The 25876-nt window shown below is 36.4% G+C and overlaps 1 protein-coding gene across 12 annotated transcripts in view; it reads right to left on the reverse strand.

Moving 5' to 3' along the window:
• Positions 1 to 25876, reverse strand: part of LOC110445884 (doublecortin domain-containing protein 2-like) — a 102115-nt gene that overhangs the window by 13942 nt on the left and 62297 nt on the right. For 8 of the 12 annotated variants that reach the window (XM_021490727.1, XM_021490724.1, XM_021490723.1 and 5 more), the window contains 9 exons: positions 23403 to 23564; positions 20175 to 20213; positions 15859 to 15882; positions 12355 to 12432; positions 11610 to 11710; positions 10726 to 10850; positions 9215 to 9235; positions 7203 to 7241; positions 4912 to 5034 (listed from right to left, as the gene is read on the reverse strand). In XM_021490727.1, the coding sequence (XP_021346402.1) occupies positions 4912 to 5034; positions 7203 to 7241; positions 9215 to 9235; positions 10726 to 10850; positions 11610 to 11710; positions 12355 to 12432; positions 15859 to 15882; positions 20175 to 20213; positions 23403 to 23564 (712 nt within the window). The remainder of the gene's footprint in view (positions 1 to 4911; positions 5035 to 7202; positions 7242 to 9214; positions 9236 to 10725; positions 10851 to 11609; positions 11711 to 12354; positions 12433 to 15858; positions 15883 to 20174; positions 20214 to 23402; positions 23565 to 25876) is intronic. The other 4 variants (XM_021490719.1, XM_021490717.1, XM_021490720.1 and 1 more) reach the window with 4 other exon arrangements.

Genomic DNA, 25876 nt, shown 5'->3' on the forward strand with positions numbered 1-25876 from the left:
GGAGTGGACTTATAAAGGAGGGAGGGGACTTATCAAGGAGGGAGTGGACTTATCAAGGAGGGAGGGGACTTATCAAGGAGGGAGTGGACTTATCAAGGAGGGAGTGGACTTATCAAGGAGGGAGGGGACTTATAAAGGAGGGATGGTACTTATAAAGGATGGAGTGGACTTATCAAGGAGGGAATGGACTTATAAAGGAGGTAGTGGTCTTACAAAGGAGGAAGTGGACTTATAAAGGAGGGAAGAAGATTGATGAGGAGGGGAGATAACTAGTTAGGGCAGGGGTGGGCGTGGGGATGGGGGAGGCAGCAGGGGATTGTTAAGTAGAAATAAAGGCTTAGTGAAGAAGGGAATGAAAACAATGAGGTTGGAGATTATTTTGATAAGGGATGGACTGATGAGAGGTACAGAATTGGTATGGAAGGGTGATGTTTGTGACCAGAAGGTGTATGGATGAGGTCTAGGTGGGGGACAGGTAATCACTGGTAAATTGTCATTACTATCATTATCAAAATGAGAATTCATCAATCAAGTTTTTCTTTCAATAGATTTGTTTATATTATAAGAAATACAGTTATTGAGTGTCAAAATTTACAAACAAAATTTAGGAGTTCATAGTGAGTGAAAACTATGTGCAGATGTATCAAACACGTTAATTCCTTAAAAAGAAGTTTCAGCTGCTGCATGTAAAAACTACAGGATTTACAGACAAAAGGTGTTACATTCACTGACTGTTAGCAAACTGTACTGTGTCAGCAAACAGAGCTGTCTTGTGACTAGTAGCAAAGTTCTGGTTTCGATACAGCAGCACTGTACTGTTACTAGAGCATCAGAAGTGTGCTGTAACTATAGTAGCAGAATTTTGCTGTAACTATAGTAGCAGAATTTTGCTGTAACTATAGTAGCAGAATTTTGCTGTAACTATAGTAACATAATTGTGCTGTAACTATAGTAAAATAATTGTGCTGTAATTATAGTTGCAGAATTGTGCTGTAACTATAGTAGCAGAATTTTGCTGTAACTATAGTAACATATTTGTGCTGTAACTATAGTAAAATAATTGTGCTGTAATTATAGTTGCAGAATTGTGCTGTAACTTTAGTAGCAGAATTGTACTGTAACAAGAGTAAAGTTTATCAGAATTGTGCTGTAACTATAGTAACAGAATTGTGCTGTAACATATTGTAAGTAGATGAAGTGTAAGTTGTGCTGTAACATATACTGTAATTAGTAGATGAATTGATAGTACAGGTAATGATAGTAGCAGGATTTTTTAAAATCAATATTCCTGTAAATTTTCTTCTGTTTTGTACATTGCCCATCCAAATTTAGATAATAGAAATACAAGTTTGTGCTGAAGATATTGTAAGCCAGGATGCCTTGGTCTTGTTTTCAGAAAAGAATTCTTATCTGAAAGAGTCAGTATTTTAAAAACATCTAGGAACTTTTTCCTAACAACTTCAAAATCCATCAATTTTCAGTTTTTCTGTTACTGCTACAAAGCCCCAATATCATTCAGGTACACTTTGCATTTCAATATTGTTGTGTGCAATCCTATGTTGTAATTAACTACTCTTGTAGGTAAATGCATTTTGGACAAATGGGTCTGTATATTCTATTAATGCACATCACTGATGCTTATCTTTCCAATGAAATAATTTATGACTCTCATTACAGAAAATATTTTTTAGCATATACCAAAATGATGTCTTAAGGATTAGAAAAACAAAAAAACTTTAAGGACTGTTAAAATAAATAAAATAGTAGAGGTTTGCCTCGAGTACAAAATCAAAGACAAGGAACTGTTCATCCCAGTGCAGAAAGACATCATATTTGTTAGATGCTCCATGTACATCAAAGGAGGATGGTGATTAGTCAATGGATGCTCCAAGTACAGAAAGGAGGATGGTGATTGGTCAATGGATGCTCCAAGTACAGAAAGAAGGATGGTGATTGGCTGAAATTTGCTCCAATAACAGAAAGAAGATGTTGGTTAGATGTTGGTTAGCGACAACTGTGTGAGTACAGAATGATTATAAAGGGTTAACATGAGGTTTAAGGATCCCTGTACCACTGTCAAAAACTGTAACTATGAATTAGGAACTTCTACTGACATGACAATAGGTAAACGTGACAGGGACCCTTAATACCAACACATGTCACTCATTGTGGTTAGCCGAGGGGTTACACACTTCAACTTTAAGATTACTGACATAAAGTTCAACAAACAATTGGACAAAAGAATTCTCAAAAGATATTTCCCTAACATCTGGTACACAACTGTGACCTCCTTAACATCAAAGAATAGCTCGGGAAAACAAAACGAATATCAAATGATCCCAACGCATTTGTTGGAATTGAGATAAACATTCCATTTAATTAAAAATTAGATTTTTGGTAAAATAAAACGTGTGAAATTTTAAAGATACACTTTGTTTAAATTAGCTGTGCCCTGGTATGGTGCAGGTGGTTAGTGACAAGAAAAAACACAACGTGAAAATAACATGCATGAACAAATATTTGTTTTAGTCAAGCTACTGTATACTTGAGCGTTTTTGCCAAATCCAAACTCGCCCAGGTTAAGTTTGCCCTTCACGTTTGATTTCAGCTGTTTGTTATATTGTTGTGTAATAATGACTGTAATGATAAGTTTGCCGACAGTGGAAGGCAAAAAGGGCAAAGGTGAAACTGTGACAAAACTTTCCCAGTTTACAGTAGTACTAATGTATAAGATTTTAATGAATGAAACAGGAAGTCAAACGACCAAAAACTAAAACAAATCTGTATTTACTGCAAAACAAAATTAAACAAATTAGTAATTATTTAATGGCGACCATTTCGAGTTCCTTAATTTTTTTATCTGAAATTGTGATAATTAAAAAACGTTTATAATTAAATTTTAACTTAATGCTTCATTCAGGGAATAACTTGATACAGCATTTCACACAGAACACGGGCTGGAAACAAACCACAGTAGCAATAAAACACTCATACATTGATATATAAATCTGTCTTATACAGAAAACTAAAACGTATTAGCAATAAATTGTTAACTCCCCCTTTTCAATGTCATCCCCAATATCCTTCAGTAAATCTCCTCTAGTCAAGAGACAAATAGGTTATTTCCCCTTAAAATGAACATAATATATTCACAATAATGTTCTTCCATAAGGTTTACATAAGAATGGACAACATATTGGTTTATGAAAAAAATAAACAAAAAATAAAAATAAATTTCTGTTTATAAAAAGTTATCCACAAAAAGGGACAAGAAATTTATTATTTGAAAAACAAGTTGTTGACAAAAAGGAACAACAAATTTATTGTTTATAGGAAAGTTATCCAAAGGAAGGAAAATAAGTTTGTTTATCACTTTATAGTGTTTTAAAACAAAACTAACATCTGCCACAAAAAATTTCAGCATTGACTGGAAGACAACTGGATTACTTCCCTTTATTAAACCAAGTCATTTTCAATCCTTTCTTAAACAACTTTTATTTTCTTGGAAAAAAGCAATTTTAATTGGTGCTTTCGCTAGCACTGTGAGATCTTCATATATTTTTGGTTAATAAAAGACTAAAAAATTTAAACATTTAAAAGTGAATAAATCTGCTAGCAAATCTTACAAAAGTGATGTTTCTTTAATATTCTAGCTGGTGTGAAATCTAAAACGTTCCCGTCGATGTAAAAGTGACAAAACTGGGTTTAGAAAGCATTTACATATTACAATTAATTCGGCATAGATTAAAACAACATCCTAGTTCATAACTGGGACACAGCTTTGTAGATTTAACTCTTTCAACACTGTAGACCATAATGGACTCATCCAGATCAATGTATGGAAGTCTTTTGAAGATTTATAGGGGTAAAAGGGTTAAAGTGCTGTGTAATGGATTGTTTTTCCAGTTTTTCTTTCGTTTGATAGAATGGTATGAAGAATTTAACAATATTCCAGTATTTGGCACGAAAACTCTAAAATAATTTATTCTTTACATGTAAAATATTATCAAGGAAAATAATCCAGCATTGTTTCAGATGCAGACACTAAAGGTTCACAAAGTGAACCCTAACACATCTAGAAGTATCACATAAGCATAGCTATATATAGCAGATAGGCTAAAGGTCTGGGCCCACTTGTATAAAACATCTCAAAGTTAAGGAAAATCTCAAGCAATGTATTGTCTATGAGAAATCTTAGACTTGAGGAAATCTCAAGAGTTGAGATGTTTTATACAAGTGGGCCAAGCAGGGTTAGTGAAGACACACAGCATGCTGAAGCGTAGTAAAAGATGAGTCCCAAATGATAAATGCTAAACTTGATGTATTTGTTATGTTTTTCATTTCTTAATAGAGAAAAAATGACTTTATTTGAAAGAAATCATACCAAAAAGAGCACTTAATTTGGATTTCAGTTCAATAGGAAAAACTAGAACGTAAATTAAAATGATTCAACGCCAATTCTTAATGACAATATAAAACCAGTATAAACCTGTCTAAAGTGAACCTTTTATAACTTTACCTTGGTGCTATCTATATTGTCACTAGATGTAAATTTAACCTGTTATTAGGATATATGTCTATTCCAAACAAAAACGTGGCTATGTCTGGCGTTCCTTTGGACAGAATTTCATTGTAGTGGATTCTTTAGGACAAATCAGTCATCTTTACTGTAGGGTGTACAAAAGGACAAGATATACAATGAGTAACCATGACTACAGAAGTTTTAATCAGAAATTAGCACAGGGTATTAATTCACACAAATGAGAATGTGACAACACGAGGGAAATGTACGTGGTTGTTATGGTGATACAGATGTCGGAAGCTGAGTTACAAACAAAGTTCATGATGTAAATAACAAATGAAATTGGATGATTGTCATGGAAATCAGCTCGACCAATCAGCTTCATCTACCTCATCCTCCTTCCTTTTCTCATCATCATCATCGTCATCATCGTGCACTGGTGTGGACGAGCGATCGTCTTTCTTGATTGGTTCCAGCACCTTGTAGGGATTCAGATCACGGTCCGACTTCTCCTGTTTAACAGGGAAATATTCAAGGTCAGACTATTAAATTACCATAGCAAACAGAAACATAACAACTAGTGTTGTTTTCCATAGTAACTAGGAACTCTAGAACACTGACCGGTCAGCAAGGGCCCCACTACGTGCCAGAAAATATTCTGAAAATCACCAAGCAGAAGCCACAGTAATCAGTTTGGATTTTGAAATATTTATCATGAAGCATTACAAGTGCATGTAATCTGATAATTACCCCCTTACCACACAATTACCCCTTACCACAAAATTACCCCTTACCACACAATTACCCCTTACCACACAATTACCCCTTACCAAAAAATTACCCCTTACCACACAATTACCCCTTACCACACAATTACCCACAATCACCCCTTCCTACACAATTACCCCTTACCACACAATTACCCCTTACCACACTGACCCTTACCACAATTACCCCTTACCACACAATTACCCCTTACCACAATTTCCCCTTAACACACAATCACCCCTTACCACAATTACCCCTTACCATGATTACCACTTACCACAAATACCCCTTACCACACAATTACCCCTTACCACAATTACCCCTTACTACAATTACCCATTGCCACACAATCACCCCTTACCACACAATTACCCCTTACCACACAATTACCCCTTACCACAATTACCTCTTACCACACAATTACCATTTCCACACAATTACCCCTTACCACACAATTACCCCTTACCACACAATTACCCTTTACCACAATTACCCCTTACCACACAATTACCCCTTACCACACAATTACCCCTTACCACAATTACCCCTTACCACAAAGTATCAATATCAGACCAACATCCCCCTAGCTCCCCTGGTTATTCACAATATTTTTTTAAGTTGGTCAAGGTCACCCATTTGCTAACACTTAACCAGCATGATTCTTACTGAATATCATAATTTTTTGCCTCTTGGTTATTTAGAAGGTAAAACAAATCTGACCGATGTGATTTTGAAAGTTAGTCAAGGTCCTTCATAAGCACAAACTTTTTAAACCTTATTGCACATCTACATTTCACAGTGTATGCTCGAGATAATCTGTGCATGAAAGTGTTGATGGACATACAAACCTGATGGATTTATTTTTAGTACCAGTGACCTTGACCTCTATTACACATCTTTATATCACAATGTGTCATCATGTTGAATTTCCAAAAGGATCGGTAATGTGGATTCAGAGAAAATCTCTGGAAATGACTGTAGACGGATGGACGGACAGACGGACAGACGGACAGACAGACAGACGGACAGACTCTGCATGTTAATATACTGGGCACCTACATCTCCAATGTGGGACCCTAATAATCACAGCTAGTGGTGTTTATCACAGCGACTAGCAACATAACAGCTAATATTGTTTACCATAGCAACATTAACTATAATGATGTTTGTTACCAAAGCAATTTAAAGTAAATGATTTTTGGAACAATCATGAATCAAGTCCTTAACAACTATATATGGTTTTTGTTAGGTCAGAACAAACACCAGTTTACAATCAAACTTTCTTGATCCTTTTTAACAGTTCATGGAATTCTTGTTATACAAAGCTTCACAGTAGCATACAATCACAGCACAATAGTGAGTCAATTCAAGTTCAAGCTAAAAAAAAGCAGTCTTTGCCTTTGACTTACTCTAAAACAAATTTTACGGCTAAAGGTTGTTTAATGCAAGAAAGTTAATACTATGAATTAAACTGTCAGAAAATTAACTGAATAGACATTTTGGGAAGGAATTATTGAAGGTCAAAGGCAAACAAACACATTTTTCTTGCCTCATGTAAGGATACATTTTAATGTTGGACATTTTAATTGCTATATCCAACAACAACACAAGCGTTTTCAGGTTCTGAAATATTCACTGTTTTTAAGGGACAAACTAGGTTTCATGCATTTAGTATCGCATAACACAGAATACAATTAAGGTCACATGACAGTCATGTGATCACTTGCTCAGGTCTATGATACGAGTGATTCCAACTCATGTCACATGGCAGGCAATTGTGACCTTTGTTCACACCTATCATTTTATTATCGGCACTTCTTATATATTAACTGTAAGTCACCCCTGTAACTATGGTTACAGAATCCTGTAACTCTGGTTACAGGAGAGGTGGCATGCATGTTGCCATACCTACCTTGGTATATCCAGCACCTCTGGGAGACCTCCTGTCCTCCTGGAACCATAAACACACAGTTACAGACAACTGCCTGTATCTCGAGATACAGACAACTGTATCCAGGTACAAAACCTGCCTGAATCCAGGTACATATTACCTGTATCCATGCAGGTACAAATACCTGTATTCAGATACAGTCACCTGCTGTATAAAGATACAGAGTCCTAGATAGAGCAGGCATAACCCTACCTGTATCCTGATACACCTGTGTACAGGAAGTCACCGGTATTTTATACTGTTTCTAACCTACATGCATACAAGCATTTTAATCATTTACAAGGATTACATACAATATTACAAACTGTATGGCAAGCAGTGTAGTGGTCAAAACTCCAAATACATGTATTACACACATATAGCACATGTGTATAACATGTGTATTACACACATATAGCACACATGTATCATACACATATAGCACACGTGTATTACACACATATAGCACACATGTATAACACATGTATTACACACATATAGCACACATGTATAACACATGTAGCACACACATAAAGCACACGTGTATAACACATGTAGCACACATATAGCACATGTGTATAACATGTGTAGCACACATATAGCACATGTGTATAACATGTGTAGCACACAAGTATAACACATGAGAAGCCCACACAACACCCCATTGTAGCTGTACAGTTCTGTTGATATAATTACAGTGTAACAATATTCTAGCAGATTCTGTTAGCCTACTTGTGTATGTAGCATACTACTAATCATTAGCCAACAGACATTTTTGTAGCAACAATTCACCGTTTTTTTTCTATTACTACGCAATATTTTTGCCTGAAATATGATCTCCAGAAACAAAGTTTTTTTGGCTTCGAACAAATGTTCTTAAATTAGCTTTTAATGCAGTAAAAAATTAGAACCAAAATATTTTCACTTTTGTAAGATTTCCACTAAAATTATACTTCCACTGATTTTTTTTCATATTTGCATTAAAATAAGTTTATAATTTAAACAAATCTGGAACAAAAATTGGGTTGAGATTTTCATTTAAATAGTTCAGCTCTAATTGTATGCCACTACAACAAGTAAACTTACAGTACATGTATATCTACAACACGATATTTCACAAGTTAATCACACACAAAAGGAAATACAAAAATTAGATCTGTTGACAGTGATCAAACAAACTTCACATCTAACAAACTGGGCCTGGTTGTTCACAGTAAGCCAAACTTTCAGAAATCAAATATTCAGAAAAATCTGAAGTTACACAATTATTTTTGTATTATCTGTATTCAGGAAATTGTTTTGAATCCCCAGTTTTCAACTCTATTTTTAGAAAATATAAATAAATGAGTTAAGCTTTGAACAATCACAGTCATGTATAAAATGTACCCCTTATAAAAAGTACCTGGATAATTTTATACAGGAGGTACATTTTATGCATGACATAGCATGTCCGTGGTGGGTAGGAAATACATCAATGGCATCATACAAGGATATCAATGAATTGGATTGGTTCAAAATTACAGAAAAACAAGAGGTCTATGTTTTTGTGAGATGGAGCTTCTGTTTCCTATATGATTATAAGAAATTAAAACAGACACTATAAAACGAAACCTTCCGGGCTTCAATACATTTGATAATTTGGAAGCCATCCTAAAGTTCCTTAGAATTTAGTCTTGTATCTCTTGTATTGGTTTGTGCCCAGTACTGATTCCACAACACATACACGTTACTGGAAATTACACATTCAACCAACAATATGAACAACATTTCAAACTGAATAATACTGAAATCAAAGAAAACTTGTGTGACCTTTGTCCTAATATACCCATAGGACAAAGGCCACAAAAGTTTTCTTGCCTTTGTCCTAATATACCCATAGGACAAAGGCCACAAAAGTTTTCTTTGATTTCAGTATTATTCAGTTTGAAATGGAAAGTGTAGGAAGCTTGTATGAGTTATCTTCCCTTTGTATTGTCCAGTCAGATTTGTCTTACCTTGTCATAGCCATAATCTTCCTGTAAATTAGAAGAAATGAAATCTTTTATACGAACAGTAACATAAGTAAACGTGCATGTTTATAAACCGTAAAACAGGAATGAACAAACACCAATCTGTCAGTGAGCGTCCTAGTCACTGATTGACAATACATAACTACATATTGACAAATCTGTCAGTGAGTGTCCTAGTCCCTGATTGACAATACATAACTACATATTGACCAATCTGTCAGTGAGCGTCCTAGTCACTGATTGACAATACATAACTACATATTAATCAACACTACACACTTAGATTTTGTGTAAATTACTTTGTACATGATTTTACTCATTAAAGTGACAATACAACAATAGTTTGGTATCAGCTAAAATTAAAATATGTCATACACTTACACTAAGTTAGAGGAATCAATACCAAAGGAATAATGTAGAAGAAGTAAAAATTTAGCTTGACAAATATAAATTGAAGGAATTGAAACCAATTAGAATTAGGTTTTGACCTCTGACCTTGGAATATTCTTGATTCTCATCTGAAGGTCGACGGTTTAACTCTAAAGGAGTCAGGTGATGGGGGCCATTCAGAAAACTCTCTTCCTGTGAGAGGACAGAGCAGGACAGAAGAGGTCAAGTTAGTGGACAGAGCAGGACACAAGAGGTCAAGTTAGAGAACCGAGCAGGAAACAAGAGGTCAAGTTAGTGGACAGAGCAGGACACAAGAGGTCAAGTGAGAGGACAGAGCAGGACACAAGAGGTCAAGATAGAGGACAGAGCAGGATACAAGAGGTCAAGTTAGAAGACAGAACAGGACACAAGAGGTCAAGTTAGTGGACAGAGCAGAACACAAGAGGGCAAGTTAGAGGACAGAGCAGGACACAAGAGGTCAAGATAGAGGACAGAGCAGGACACAAGAGGTCAAGTTAGAGGTCAGAGCAGGACACAAGAGGTCAAGATAGAGGACAGAGCAGGACACAAGAGGTCAAGTTAGTGGACATAGCAGGACACAAGAGGTCAAGTTAGAGGACAGAGCAGGACACAAGAGGTCAAGTTAGAATACAGAGCAGGACACAAGAGGTCAAGATAGAGGACAGAGCAGGATACAAGAGGTCAAGTTAGAAGACAGAACAGGACACAAGAGGTCAAGTTAGTGGACAGAGCAGGACACAAGAGGTCAAACTAGTTTTAAGACAGAGATGTATGTGCAAAACATGAGGTCAAAATAAACAGAGCTCTGTTTGTGACACAAGAGGTAAAGTTTTGGGAATAGCATCATATGTGTGACACAAAAGGTCAAACTAAACGACATACCTGAGTGTGAAACATAAGAGGTAAAGATGGAGGATGGGCAAGAACTAAAAGGACTATTGTCCTAAAATGTTGCATTATAACTTATAAAAAAAAGTTTTGAAAACTTCTAGGGATTAAATTGTTTACATTATGCCTTCAAAGCTTGATTCCATCTTTCTGTATCTTTCAACAGATCTTACAGCTATGATTGACCTTTGACCTACCTCAACTTCCTCAGCCTTGACCTGGTCAATGGGAAGGTCAGTCTTAGTGTCCTTGGTTTCCCGGACCTCCTTTGCACCCTTCGTTGTTTTGTTTTCTTTCTTGGCTCGGAAAACACTTGAGTTATCTGAAACAGATAAAGAGTGAAGCTTCCATATGATCCCTGTCTTTCTTACTCTATAATCCTTCCTTTTTATCTTATAATAAAACCATAGCAATAAATGTCATTATTTTGACAATGTTTCACATATTTATATATTGTCTGAAGAAGATGTTTCAGTTCCTATTTTTGATAACATTTATATTTTCGAACTACCAAAACAGGTCCAAGTAGTGTGAGCAATCAATTACTCCATGTTGCTGTCATTCACCTTGACACCTACACTTGACCCTGACACTTGACCCCTACACTACAACTTGACCCTGAACCCTGAACTTTACCTAATTCCTCACTGACACTGTAAATGACCTTCGGTGGTCGGGTGGCATAATGGATAGCGCATTCGTCTTTCACAAAGACGGCTGGGGTACGGGGTACACTTCCCCGATCGGACGTGAAAAGGTACCACATTGGTTTTATTTTGGTCTCCAGTTTTCTCCCACATAAAGTCAATCACCTGTACTTTGATTTGGTAAGGTTCAAATGTGACTGTAGGGGTGAATGGGTTAAGACCCTTCGCATGCTCCCATCTGGGCCAACAAGAGTTATTAAGTTGCAACAGCTTGCTCATAATTGTTTCAAAATAAATAAACTTTATTTAGATTTTAAATTTAATTGACTTATAAAAAAGGTACATGTTTGACCCTTCTATTTGAAACTTTCAAAATGGAAATTTATCCTTAATCCTCCATACATTTTGTATGACCCTGAACTCAGTCCACTAACCTTGGTCGTAATCCACCTGGCGAACCTTCGTCTCCGGCGTACGTTTGTGCTTCACAGGCTTTTGGTGGACATCCTCATGGGTGTTCTGTATTTTTCGGCGCCTAGACGGAAATATGACAACAAAGATCAGTGTAAGGTGTGATGGGATACATGATTTAGCTCTGAGGTAATGGGTCAATGGCCCTAATACATAAGCTTAATGAACACAAGTCAAATTCAATATTTCCTAGTCCATCAATAAAGCATTACAATTGTCACGTTTTGCATTTGTTGGTGATCATAATTTGGATATCTCTGCCTCACTGTCGGCAAAACACTAGAATTCCACCGTGGCTTTGGTATACAGTAACCTCTCCTTTATAAAACTGTAGTGCAACTAAACCAGAACACTTCTGTTGACCAGGTAGCTGAACCGGTGAGAGCGGCACTATAAGAACTTGAGGTCCAGTGTTTGAAACCTAGTCAAGCGACACTAAGTTTTTTTAACATTTAAAATACTATTGTTGATAATTTTGTTTAGTCAATCTATTTAATTTTTTCATGAAAATCCTGTAAGGGTTGGTTTTCTTTCTAAAAGTGATTTATCAAAGTCATGCGAGAAAAAACCCTGTTTCCATTAGGCATATTAACAGTTTCAGGCCTTAGTATGGGCATCCTTAAATCACTGTAATTACATGTTATACAAGCAATGACGTAACAGGAATTTGTGAGATGGAGGTAGACAATCAGGTGACATAGGACCTACCTCAGATTGGTTTCTGGATGGCTGGCCACTGATTGGTTAGGAGAAGGCTTGCTGATTGGTGGAATCGGGTTGTGCTTACTGTGTAAATAGCAAAGTAAAGACATACAGATCTAGACCTAGCGAGCGTACGGATTCTGAGATATATATGGCAAGTTATACTGTACATATAATTAACACACATATAAAACAGTTTCCATTAAGCGTGTAACCATTTAACTAAAATAAGAAATGCTTTATCCAATGTATGTGAAATTTAAACAGATGTTTTACAATCATTTTAGGTGCATGCTTAAAATATCACTTTTAAGACTGGCATTACTTCATGGAAAACTTGTAAGAACATATATTTCAAAAATAAAATAAGAACAAAACGACATAGCAAATAAGTATTTCATCAAAAAAACTAACTATTTAACCAAGGAGCAGTTAGTCAAAAAGTGACAAATTACCCAATACCCACAAAACACGGTGCTGGTACAAATGTGTTATATCACAAAACACTGGTATTACACTGTTCTTACACTAAACAATATATTAGAATTATCTTAACCAAAGACACACGAGATCTCATCATTTCATTTACATGTATTTGCCAGTTTTGGTAAAAATCTGGATTGGATAGAGTCTGTTTTAGAGTGCCCAATACTACAAAAACTATTGGTATTGTGGTTAACTATTTCATACAGCACAAAACATATTGGTGTAAAAGCTTGCTAGAATAGACTGCACATAACAGCTCACTAGACAAGAGGCCCTGAGGGTCTGTATCAGCATCCTTGATATTTTTAAGCAATATTTACAAAATGATCTCATTAATATATATGGTTATAAGGATAGGATCTCATTTTTCAATATTAGGACCCAGACAATAAGTAAACAGGGGCCAGGTTGGACTAATTTGCCAATCATGGTAGTTAGTATCTTCATGGCTTGCGGTTGTATATATGGTTATATGGTTATAAGGTGGGAATCTCAACCATTCCATGCTATGACCTAGGGACGAAGTTCCCAGGAGCAAGACTGACACCAAGGCAAAATCTGGCAGAATTATTTTTTTCGTCTTAAGCAATTGTTTATATACCGGTAGTTATGAGGTGGGGATGTCACCTAATTCCATGTTATGACTGGCCAGAAGCTAAGTCCTAAGGGGCAGGGCCAGACCCTGTAGCTGATCCTAGTAGCATGGATGTTTATATTTATCTACTTCTTAATGTCCAGCATATATACATCAAGTATTTGGGTAGGATCTCAGCCATTTCCAAGATAAATATATAGGAACTAAGACCTCAAGTTGGGGTTGGGCCCCAGGGTCACATCCATTCTTCTCTAATGGGCTCCACTCCTGAACTTTGAGGGGTCACAGCTTCATTTACATAAATACATCTTACCCTATTGATATTTAAAACCAAATATAATGCGACAATCAGTACTACCATTCGAGAAGAGTACAATTTTCGAAGCAAATGCTTAAAATTAAGACTAAGCCCCATTCCTATGGCCCTAGAGGAAGCAAACCCTTAGTTTTATATACGTCTGTGTCCAATGAGAAGGATCTAAAAAAAAAAACCTGTGTCCCCTATTTGGCTTTGCCCCTCTACCCCCATGGGGGGGTCACATCATCCATTTAAACAACACTAAATCCCTTTTGCCCAGAGATGCTTCAGACAAAATGGGGTTAAATTGCTTTACCTGTACACAATGAAGAGGATTTTGAAGATTTACCTAAATTCTCCATATTGGGTCCCACCAATCTACCCTCAAAGGGGGTCTTACCCTAAATTAATACAATGCTGAGTCCTCTTGGCCCATTAGGATGCTCTTGCCTACAAACGGAGTAGTATTTCAAAGCTTTCATCTATCCCCCTACCCCCAAACGATTTGACCCCGCCCATCTGTAAACTAAACATAGGTATCACACAGCTTACTAGAATCTACTGCACTAGAAAGTATCGCATAATAATAGCATCCCAATCACACAAATCACTAGCATCTACTATACAAATCATTGGTAATATCACAGAGCAATCCTTCAGGCTCCCATCTACAACAATCTATGTTGTTATCATATAAAACCTTTCTGGCTGTCATCAAGCTTTCTGGCTATTAGCACCCTTTTTTGTAACAAGGTCTGTTTTTGTCCAAAACAGGGTTCGAACCTTGCAACTCTCTGCATAAAATTTAAGTCTGATGCTCTAACATTACTGAGTTGAAGGGAAACCCCCCACCCCACCCCAGTGTACAACTAAACATGATCATGTGTACATTATAACACAATAGCTTCCAAGGTTTCATTTGTCATGTCAAAGACTTAAACTGATATTTGCACTAAGCAAGTTGTTACAATATGTACACATTTCGTCTTTTCGTTTTTCCTATTTCCTGCTGTTTTCAATACATGAAGTCTATATTATTTACATAGACCCCCAGCATTGTGACCATGCTCCAGTTTGTTGCTGTATACATTACATTGAATGGTATCTTTATACTAGATGTAAGTGCCAAGACTTTGTTTCCTGTCTTTAACTGGTGCTGTCGTTATTTTCTGATATCCTAGGTACATACTGTATCTATCTACCAAGGTTACAGCACTGTTTACACATATCACACGATCGCTAGTCTACAGTGGAAATTTATTTAAACCAATACAATAGATTCTCAGGAAAAGATATCCTTCATTATATCTTTCTAAAAAAAATATGTATTCTGAACGACAGGTGGTTGAAGGGTGGTGAAGGGGTTGGTGGTGTTGGTATGGGCCGGAGTCTGTCTGGGTGTGGTAAGATACCCTGATAGGTTATGTGGAGTGGGAAGGTGAAGGGTGGGCAACTGGGGTGGAAACGTCAGAAAAAACAATCTGTTCATATGCTTATCCAAAACCCGATTCAGGCAGACAGGTGGGCAAAAGAACAGACAAATACTGAAAACACTAAATAAGCATGCACACTTCTAGGAACTAGCAACAAAAAGGGGGATTTTACAGTCAGAAATGAATTATTCATACTACAAAAACATGCTCAGGGTAAATGAAGCATTCAGTGTAAGTGAAGCATTCTGTGTAAATGAAGCATGCTGGGTAAGTGTAGCACACTGGGTATGTGAATCATGGTCGGAAACTGAAGCATGCTGGGTAAAATTAAGCATGCTTGGTAAGTGTAGCACGCAGGTTAAGTGTATCACACTGGGTAAGTGTAGCACACTGGGTAACTGAAGCATGCTTGGTAAAATGAAGCATGCTGGGTAAGTGTATCACACTGGGTAAGTGTAGCACACTGGGTAAAGTGAAGCATGCAGGGTAAGTGTAGCACAATGGATAATTAAGTGAAGCATGCATGTAAGTGCAGCATTCTGTCTAACTGACACATACTGGGTAAGTCTAGCATGTTTGGTGAGTGAAGCATGCTGGGTAATTTAAGCCTGTTTTTAAGTGAAGCATGCTTGCTAAGCAAGTCACAAATGCTGAGTCAGTGAGCGGGCATGCAAACATGTGTATGTCACCAGGATTACCTCGTCCAGGTGGTGGGTCTAGAGCTGTAGCAGAAAAAGGACAAAACAGAATGACAACATCTGGTTACAGGAGGGATACCGCTCATACACTTATACAGTTTAACCTCATATACAATCTGGTTACAGGAGGGATACCACTCATACACTTATACAGTTTAACCTAATCTACAATCTGGCAGGTACCACTTATAGTGAAAATACAATGGATTACATGCACTGCAATATATACGCTGTAACACAGCTGTAACACAAACAATGTATATATTGCAGTGCATGTAATCCATTGTATTTTCCCTATAAGTGCTACCTGCCAGATTGTATATAAGGTTAAACTGTAGAAGTGTATGAGCGGTATCCCTCCTGTAACCTTATATACAATCTGGTTACAGGAGGGATACCGCTCATACACTTATACAGTTTAACCTTATATACAATCTGGCAGGTACCACTTATAGGGAAAATACAATGGATTACATGCACTGCAATATATACACTGTAACACAGCTGTAACACAAACAATGTATTAATAACATACAATGTATCACCAACAATGTATCAAATCATGTACCATGTGCTGTAAATAATTGTATTATACAAATAAAATACAATACACCTGTATCTTATACATTGCAAGATATACAATGTATCCTAGTGTAACATAATCAACACAATAAACAGTAGAACACATAATGTTACCGATTACCCTGTGTACTGTTATATACACCTACATCATACTTTTGTATATTTCTTCGTGAAACAATACTCATCGCAACATCAGAATTAATTAGGACAATTGTCATGACGCTGTGGTGTCAACACACTGAAGACATTTTTTTGTAATAAATAGAAAACCTTATTTCATTGACTTATAAGAACTTATACAGAAAACTGAAGAAAACATGTAAATCTTAAAATGATATATCTGATCGTTTCTAAGGTTGAAATATACATGCATATCTATATAACAGCATGCAGAAACAGCTAATCTCTAATCAGATCAATACAAAAATGGACTAGGCGAATCATTTACTACAGCAAAGAGAAAATGTGTGAAATATTCCACATGAGAAAAAAACTATAAATTATTCATATTTATATATTATTCGAAACCTGTGCTGCTAACATTTCAGAAACTGTAGGAGTCAGCTGGTGTAAATAAAAGTGAACAAGACAATGATTTTCAGATAACCAATATTCACAGTGGGCACTAACCTGTTGTTAGGTAACAACTAGTCCGAATTATTCTGACGTTTTATCGACTTTTTTCATATTGGTCTGTCGTCGATATTAATCGACGACAGACCGATACGAAAAAAGTCGATAAAACGTCAGAATAATTCGGACTAGGTAACAACTATATGCTACCTGATATACTAAAAGTATGTAAAGGTTTTTAAAGTTATCTTCCTTTATTAAAATTTCAATAAAAATAAGGAATCATTCAGAATTACTTAACCCTTTCACTGTAGACCATAATGGACTCATCCATATCAATGCATGGTAGAGTCTACTTAAGTTACATAGAGGTGAAATGGTTAAGCATTATCATAAAAAATTCATTCAATGTGTCACCAATAAATTACAAAATTATCATGATTACAAAAGTGTACAGGATTGTGTGTATGACACTTCTGACTTTTTGGTGTTGTCAATAAATTGCAAAATAATCATTCCAAATCAAACCTGTTAACAGAAGTGTATAAGAGTGACACATACGACAATAAAACAGAATCTTTAACTAGTGTTTAGGTCACCGATAGAAATAGTCTGAAATCTGTGTTTAAATTGATCCCTTGAAAGCGAAAAAATCTTGTTAATTTTGAAAAAGCTGCAGATTTAAAAAAAATAATCAATGATTGCTATTTTCTTTTGGACTTCCTCAGTAAAGGAAAATACTGCCAACAAAAGTCAAAGTAATTATTTAAAGAACTTCTAAACAGAACTTGTTAAAGCTATAATTATGTAATAGATACATGTGACATTTTTACTGTCGTGATTGTTGCTAATCCGCCTACAATCAAAGTGAAACAACAGCAGTGACCAAAGCATCACAGGACAACAAAAACAGCCTTTAATGAAGCATGTTATCACAGCAGGTAGCATGCTAGGCGTAATAGCTGTAAATAATGAAATCACAATATACCATAAATGTCTTCATAAGCACACCAGCGGGGAAATGGTAGAGGGGACATTTTTATCAAAGACCTGATCGAAACTATAAACCGGGGAACTTTTGCCTTTTTTCACCCTCTCAAATGAAGGCAAATTTTATCATGACAGCAAATTTTATTTCACAATATTCAATATATTGTAATTACATATGAATGCAAAATTAACACTGGGCGATGATGAATTTTATCTGAAAATGGTGAATATTTGGGCTATTATTTGTTCAGTCAGGCAAGACAGGATAAATCAGTTACTACTGTATTAAACCATGTAATGCACTGTGTCAAAGCTTTTTGATAATTGCTTAAACTTTTAACAATAAAGCAGTAACAGGGATATCTATGATAGGGATATTGATAATAGGATTAATGTCTTCTGATTCCAGACCAAATCAATTGTTTTCCTAATCAACCTTATAAAGAGAAAATATTCCAGATTAATTGAAGAAAACTATTTTTTTATAATAAAATTAATGTTCATGGTCCAATTTGATAAAATTACAAGCATCAGGTTTATGATCGTGAGACCAGCTGATGTTAATGGAATCCTGAACCATTAAATATGTATGATCTCAGGACTTACAGATGTTAAAATTTATGACCTTTTCACCAAAAGATGTTTGAACTCGGGGATGAGCAGATGCATGATCCAGGGATCTACATGTATTTCATCATGAGGCCAGTAGATGTTTGTGATCTTGAGACCAGCAGATGTTTGTGATCTTGAGACCAGCAGATGTTTGTGGTCTTTGGACCAGTAGATGTTTGTGATCTAGGGACCAGTAGATAATTGTGATCTTAAGGCCAGTAGATGTTTGTGATATTGGGACCAGTAGATGTTTGTGATATTGGGACCGGTAGATGTTTGTGATCTAGGGACCAGTAGATAATTGTGATCTTAGAACCAGCAGATGTTTTTAATTTTGGAACCAGTTAATGCTTGTGATCTTGAGACCAGCAAATGTTTGTGATCTTGAGACCAGCAGATGTTTGTGATCTTGAATCCAGTAAATGTTTGTGATCTTGGAACCAGCAGATGTTTGTGATCTTAGAACCAGCAGATGTTTTTAATTTTGGAACCAGTTAATGCTTGTGATCTTGAGACCAGCAGATGTTTGTGATCTTGAGACCAGCAGATGTTTGTGATCTTGAGACCAGCAGATGTTTGTGATATTGGGACCAGCAGATGTCTGTGATATTGGGACTAGCAGATATAATCAGTTGCAAGAGAAATTGTTGTAAGATTATTGTGTATTTGCTTTGATAACGTTCTCTAGAAACATTTTATATTTGGGGTTTTATTGAATTGTGATTATAAAGCCAGTATTTATGATGTATTTATAATAATGTAACAATTAATTTTCTTGGATGCAGAAACATCATTAACAAACAAATAAAGCTGTAATTATCAACAACATGCAACAAATTACCAATGCTATAAAACAAAGTCTAGCTGAAGCCATACCATGCCAGCCTCCCTGTTTTGTGACTCAACACAATAACTGTACCATGCACCCTCTAACTAGCCCTCCACCATGCAACTTTTCAATGCCAGTGGTAGAAACTCATCCCAAAAAACAGTACTGTTATAGGAATTTTGCTCATACAAAATAACACCCTATCCCTATAGTTTAGATGTGATTAGTTATGTATGTCTGCAGTTACCATGGTAACCTTTGGAATTAGATGTGATTAGTTACATATATGTCTGCAGTTACCATGGTAACCTTTGGAATTAGATGTTATTAGTTACATATATGTCTGCAGTTACCATGGTAACCTTTGGAATTAGATGTGATTAGTTACCAGTACATTTATAGTTACCACGGTAACCTTTGGTATCTAGGCTATTTACACATCTTAGTTTGTATATCAAGATACAAGAAACAACTACTGAACTGCAATTTTAAAATCAGTCGGCTCAACTGACCCTCAAACACACGGCATAATAACAAATTGAAAAAACAACTTATTCAGACTTGTTCTTGATAACGTTACAATATTTGTTCTTTTCAGTTACCCTAGATATATCCTTGGTTACCAGGACAACTACCAAACCATGTAACTTAGATCCCAATTTGTTAACCAAAATACTCCAAATGTTCTCCCCAGAATAGCAAATCAAGACTAGCTTCTAGGTAGTTTTACCTGTGTAGGTCTTGCCAGAGGTAAGTGCTACGCGGAAACCTGCAAACAAGAAACCGATCATCAATATATCAAAGTGAGGCTAACAGTCACTCAGTTTGACGAAGATGATTTGATGGTTTCTATGGTGAGATGACGGTAGGAAAGCATGCTGATACATTTAAGTCCATCTATTGTATACATATGAACAGTATAATTTTTGCTGTTCGTAATATTCCAAATTATTTTACAGAATTTGACAGTGAATAAATATGCTGCAGTTAACAGAAAACAAATAGAAAATTTGAATTTAACAATGCTCATATCATTAATTTTAAAAAAAAAAAAAAAAAAGGGGGGGGGGGAATTTCCAACTGCATCAATACAGTACTGTCAAACCCACAAAACAATATACTTGGTGCAAAATCTTTTAAAATCTTTTGTATCAATTTTCTTTAGAAAAAAAATGGACTTTAAAGTCAATACACTTTCTTCGTCAATATTAATGGTCACAAACAGTGCATAAACATAAATCATTTCAAACCAGATGTGATGGGTGATACACGTTTAAACCAAGGCGAGGAAAGTGCTTCAGTTCAAACATGGTCAGATAACTGATTATAATTTACACCAACTTTGGGAAGTGTGCATGAATCTTTTAAACCAGGGAAAGAAAACAGAGGATGTGAATTTGAATCAATTCAACTAGTGGAGATAAATGGAAATAATTTGAACCAGGGGAGATAATAGGAACCTCTTTAAACAAGAGGAGATAATTGAAAATCAATTCATCCATTGGGATATAGCTGGAAATCATTTCAGCGAAGGGGAGCTAAATGCAATTCATTACAAACAAGGGGAGGTAAATGGGAATTATTTCAAACAGGAGGAGATAAATGGGAATTATTTCAACCAAGGGGAGGTAAATGGAATTATTTCAAACAGGGGGAGATAAATGGGAATTATTTCAACCAAGGGGAGGTAAATGGAAATCTTTACAAACAAGGGAGGATAAATGGGAATCATTTCAAACAAGGGGAAGATAAATGCAAATCATTTCAAACAAGGGGAGATAAATGGAAATCATTTCAAACAGAAGGAGATACATGAAAATTGGTTAAAAGGTAAGGGGGGTAAATGTGAATCATTTCAAACAAAGGGATATATATACATGTGAATCAGATCAACAAATGGAAGATTAAAATAACAGTCATCTATAAACCCCCTCCCCTATAAGACACACTAATTTAACCTGATAATCCCCCCCCCCCCTCCCCCCATTTTTAACTACAAAATCTGATGTATCAAAGTAATCCACTTTAGGTGCAAAAGTCCAAGATGACCCCTGGCAGCCATACTGATTTTCAGATCAAGGTCAAAATCAAACTTAAGCAGATAACAGATAGTTCAGGTATCAATCTGGAAAAGTATTCTTTGTGCGAACACCACCACTACTGACGCTAGAGGAGCGATCCCTATCCCTACAAATACATGGACAGGAGATAAGGTGATGCTTCAAGTCGTTTGTGTCTCCTGCTAAGCATCACCTTATCTCCTGTCCATGTACTTGTGTCTAACCTTATCTCCTGTCCATGTACTTGTGTCTAACCTTATCTCCTGTCCATGTACTTGTGTCTAACCTTATCTCCTCTTCATGTATTTGTGTCTATGCATGGTCTGTCTATAGAAACACCCTCGCTCTAAATGTTTATTAATATTCAAGAAACCAGGATTTTGAACAAAAAAGTCCAAAAGGAAGTTGTTGTTTTTTTGTGGGAACCCGGGGGACTTTCATCTCTGATGACAGTGAACAAAGTCACAACAATTAATCGCTACAGAATGACTTGAGTAAATACGCTACAAAACTTGTAAACAATTACAGCTACTGCTTTGCATTTGCATTAAAAACTCAATTGTATTGAATTTTATAAAGGTGTCATTTAATAAAATTTATTAAAAACTTCTCATATTGAAGAATTCACGAGCTATCGTTGAAGTTGTAACCATCATGATATTGATTGCCATTGTATTAAACCTCTAGAAATCAGCGATGCCCAAAGTGTGGCTATTTCTACTTCAGATATGAAAAGACTTTTCAGCATTATCACGAATCGTTATCTATGAAGTTTATTTATATTACAGAACATTTTTTTGTAAATGTCGTGATGAAACAGTTGTCGCGTTGGTATGAATACGATATCTTAAACACATATTTACAATGAGTCCATGCAAGGTCCTTCATGGAATATGTGTTTGCCACTGTTACATACTTGTAAGTTGGAAAATACAGAAAAAAATCCTGATATTAATCAATCAATATTATAATCAATGTATAAGTTCTACTTATGAGGGATATATATTCAACTTTTGCTAAATGTTAATTTCACATATAAAATTTTGGATAAAGCTTATTTCAAGCAGTCACCATTAACTCAAATGTGAGTTATCTCCCTTGAATAAAAAAAATCTGCCTAATCAGTAATGAAATCATTCAGAATTACCTTAATGTAATACAAACATGTATTTATGTAAACGTTTCAAATCATTCATCATGTAATTACCATTTACATAATGTACCTTGAAGGTTTCCAAGAGAAGAACTATTTTTAAAAGAAAAACATATTAAAGTAAGGTAGCATACAGACTTAACAAGGGGAAGTAATTCAGAATGACATCATAGACTTACAGAGGAGATATAAGAGAAGCATGACATCCTAATTATCAGAAGGGTTTGTGTACACCACATAACATTATCTATAGAAGCAGATAGAATGAGGAAAACAAGATACATGACGGTGATTAGTGATCATGCATAAACAAATCGCCTCATAGGACTACATGTTCCCTTTCTTGCCAAACAATCAACTTCAGATTTGGGCGAGACTTTGGAGTGAAAATGTTTCAATGCCTCCTTGTTTACTGCACTTGCCCAGCCCAATGCCTCCTTGTTTATTGCCCTTGCCCAGCCCAATGCCTCCTTGTTTATTGCCCTTGCCCAACCCAATGCCTCCTTGTTTATTGCCCTTGCCCAGCCCAATGCCTCATTCTTTATTGCCCCTGCCCAGCCCAATGCCTCCTTGTTTACTGCCCTTGCCCAGCCAAATGCCTCGTTCTTTATTGCCCTTGCCCAGCCCAGTGCCTCCTTGTTTATTGCACTTGCCCAGCCCAATGCCTCCTTGTTTATTGCCCTTGCCCAGCCCAATGCCTCCTTGTTTACTGCCCTTGCCCAGCCCAATGACCAATGATGCTTACCCTGTGCCATAGTACGGGTTTGTGATAAAGTTGGGGAGGTCATGTCTCCTACAGCTGTAGGGAGCAGGTTTGAAGCTTTGATTGGGTGGGACAGCGACGTAGAACTCCTCCGGCTGGAAATCGGTTGTTTTTGTTACTGGAACTCCATTCAGGTCACAGACACTGAAAGGTCAAATATTGCACAGGGTTAATTTGATGTATACAGTGACTGATCAATGAATGCTTATCATTATGCTATCCTATATACATAAATATTTAGCTGTATTTTGGTTAAAATCATGTCACATGGTATGAAACAATTTCATAAAAATAAATTTATACCATTCTCAATATCCCATTTGGAACTTATCATACTTAGTATCCCTCACATAAGTTATCAAAAGTACTCAATTGGAAAATAATGCCAGTAACATTTTCCAATGGGAAAGGGACCAAATTGGGCCCCAAAACAGCAACAGAACAAGCCCTTATCATACCATACTCAATATCTCAAACAGAACAAGCCCTTATCATACCATACTCAATATCTCACACAAAACTTGCTGCACTCAATATTAAACATAACCTGTTAAACTAATGTTGTCCAGTTACCACAAAAGAAAAATTTGCTTTCCTCATTTTGGAGCTCCAAACCTCGAAAGAAAGTACGCACAAACATTTCATGTTATACAGTATCCTGTACGTAACTTAACTGCTATACTTGATTTTCAAACAGGAACCTTCCAATACTCAATATCCCGCAGGTAACTTTCAAAATTCCACATCCAACCGGGAACTTGCCTAACTCCCTGTCATACAAGGAACTTGCTTAACTCCCTGTCATACAAGGAACTTGCTAAACTCCCTGTCATACAAGGAACTTGCCTAACTCCCTGTCATACAAGGAACTTCCTTAACTCCCTGTCATACAAGGAACTTGCTTAACTCACTATCCCACAGGGAACTTGCTATACTCACCATCCAAAAAGGAACTTACTATACTCACTATCCCACAGGGAATTTGCTATACTCACTATCCCACAAGGAACTTGCTATCATCACAATCCCACAAGGAACTTGGTTTAATCATAATCAAACTGAGAACTTGCTATACTCACAATCCTACAAGGAACTTGCTATATTCACAATCTCCCTGGGAACTTGCTAAACTCACAATCCCACTGAGAACTTGCTATACTCACAATCCCACTGAGAACTTGCTATATTCACAATCCTACTAAGAACTTACTATAATCACAATCCCACAAGGAACTTGCTATATTCACAATCCCCCTGGGAACTTGCTAAATTCACAATCCCACTGAGAACTTGCTATACTCACAATCCTACTAAGAACTTGCTATAATCACAATCCTACAAGGAACTTGCTATATTCACAATCCCCCTGAGAACTTGCTAAACTCACAATCCCACTGGGAACTTGCTAAACTCACAATCCCCCTGGGAACTTGCTATACTCACTATCCAACAAGGAACTTGCTATACTCACAATATCACAAGGAACTTGCTATATTCACAATCTCCCTGGGAACTTGCTATACTCACAATATCACAAGGAACTTGCTATACTCATCATCCAAAAAGGAACTTACTATACTCACTATCCCACAGGGAACTTTCTATACTCACAAACCCACAGGGAACTTGCTATACTCACAATCCCACAAGGAACTTACTATACTCACTATCGAACTGGAAACTTGTTATACTCGATATCCAACTGGGAACTTTGTTATACTCACAATCCCACACAGAACTTGTTATACTCACCATCCCACAAGGAACTTGCTATTATCAGTATCCCACAAGGAACTTGCTATAAGCAGTATCCCACCAGAACTTGCTATCATCACAATCCCACAAGGAACTTGGTTTACTCATAATCAAACTGAGAACTTGCTATACTCACAATCATACAAGGAACTTGCTATATTCACAATCTCCCTGGGAACTTGCTAAACTCACAATCCCACTGAGAACTTGCTATACTCACAATCCCACTGAGAACTTGCTATATTCACAATCCTACTAAGAACTTACTATAATCACAATCCCACAAGGAACTTGCTATATTCACAATCCCCCTGGGAACTTGCTAAATTCACAATCCCACTGAGAACTTGCTATACTCACAATCCCACTGAGAACTTGCTATAATCACAATCCTACAAGGAACTTGCTATATTCACAATCTCCCTGGGAACTTGCTAACCTCACAATCCCACTGAGAACTTGCTATACTCACAATCCTACTAAGAACTTGCTATAATCACAATCATACAAGGAACCTGCTATACTCACAATCCCCCTTGGAACTTGCTTAACTCACAATCCAACTGAGAACTTGCTATACTCACAATCCCACTGGGAACTTGATATACTCACAATCCCACTGGGAACTTGCTATACTCACTATCCCACTAAGAATTTGCTTTATTCACAATCCCCATGGGAACTTGCTATACTCACTATTC

This window comes from Mizuhopecten yessoensis, unplaced genomic scaffold (assembly GCF_002113885.1).
Source record: "Mizuhopecten yessoensis strain PY_sf001 unplaced genomic scaffold, ASM211388v2 scaffold2401, whole genome shotgun sequence".
In the NCBI taxonomy this organism is placed as follows: domain Eukaryota; kingdom Metazoa; phylum Mollusca; class Bivalvia; order Pectinida; family Pectinidae; genus Mizuhopecten; species Mizuhopecten yessoensis.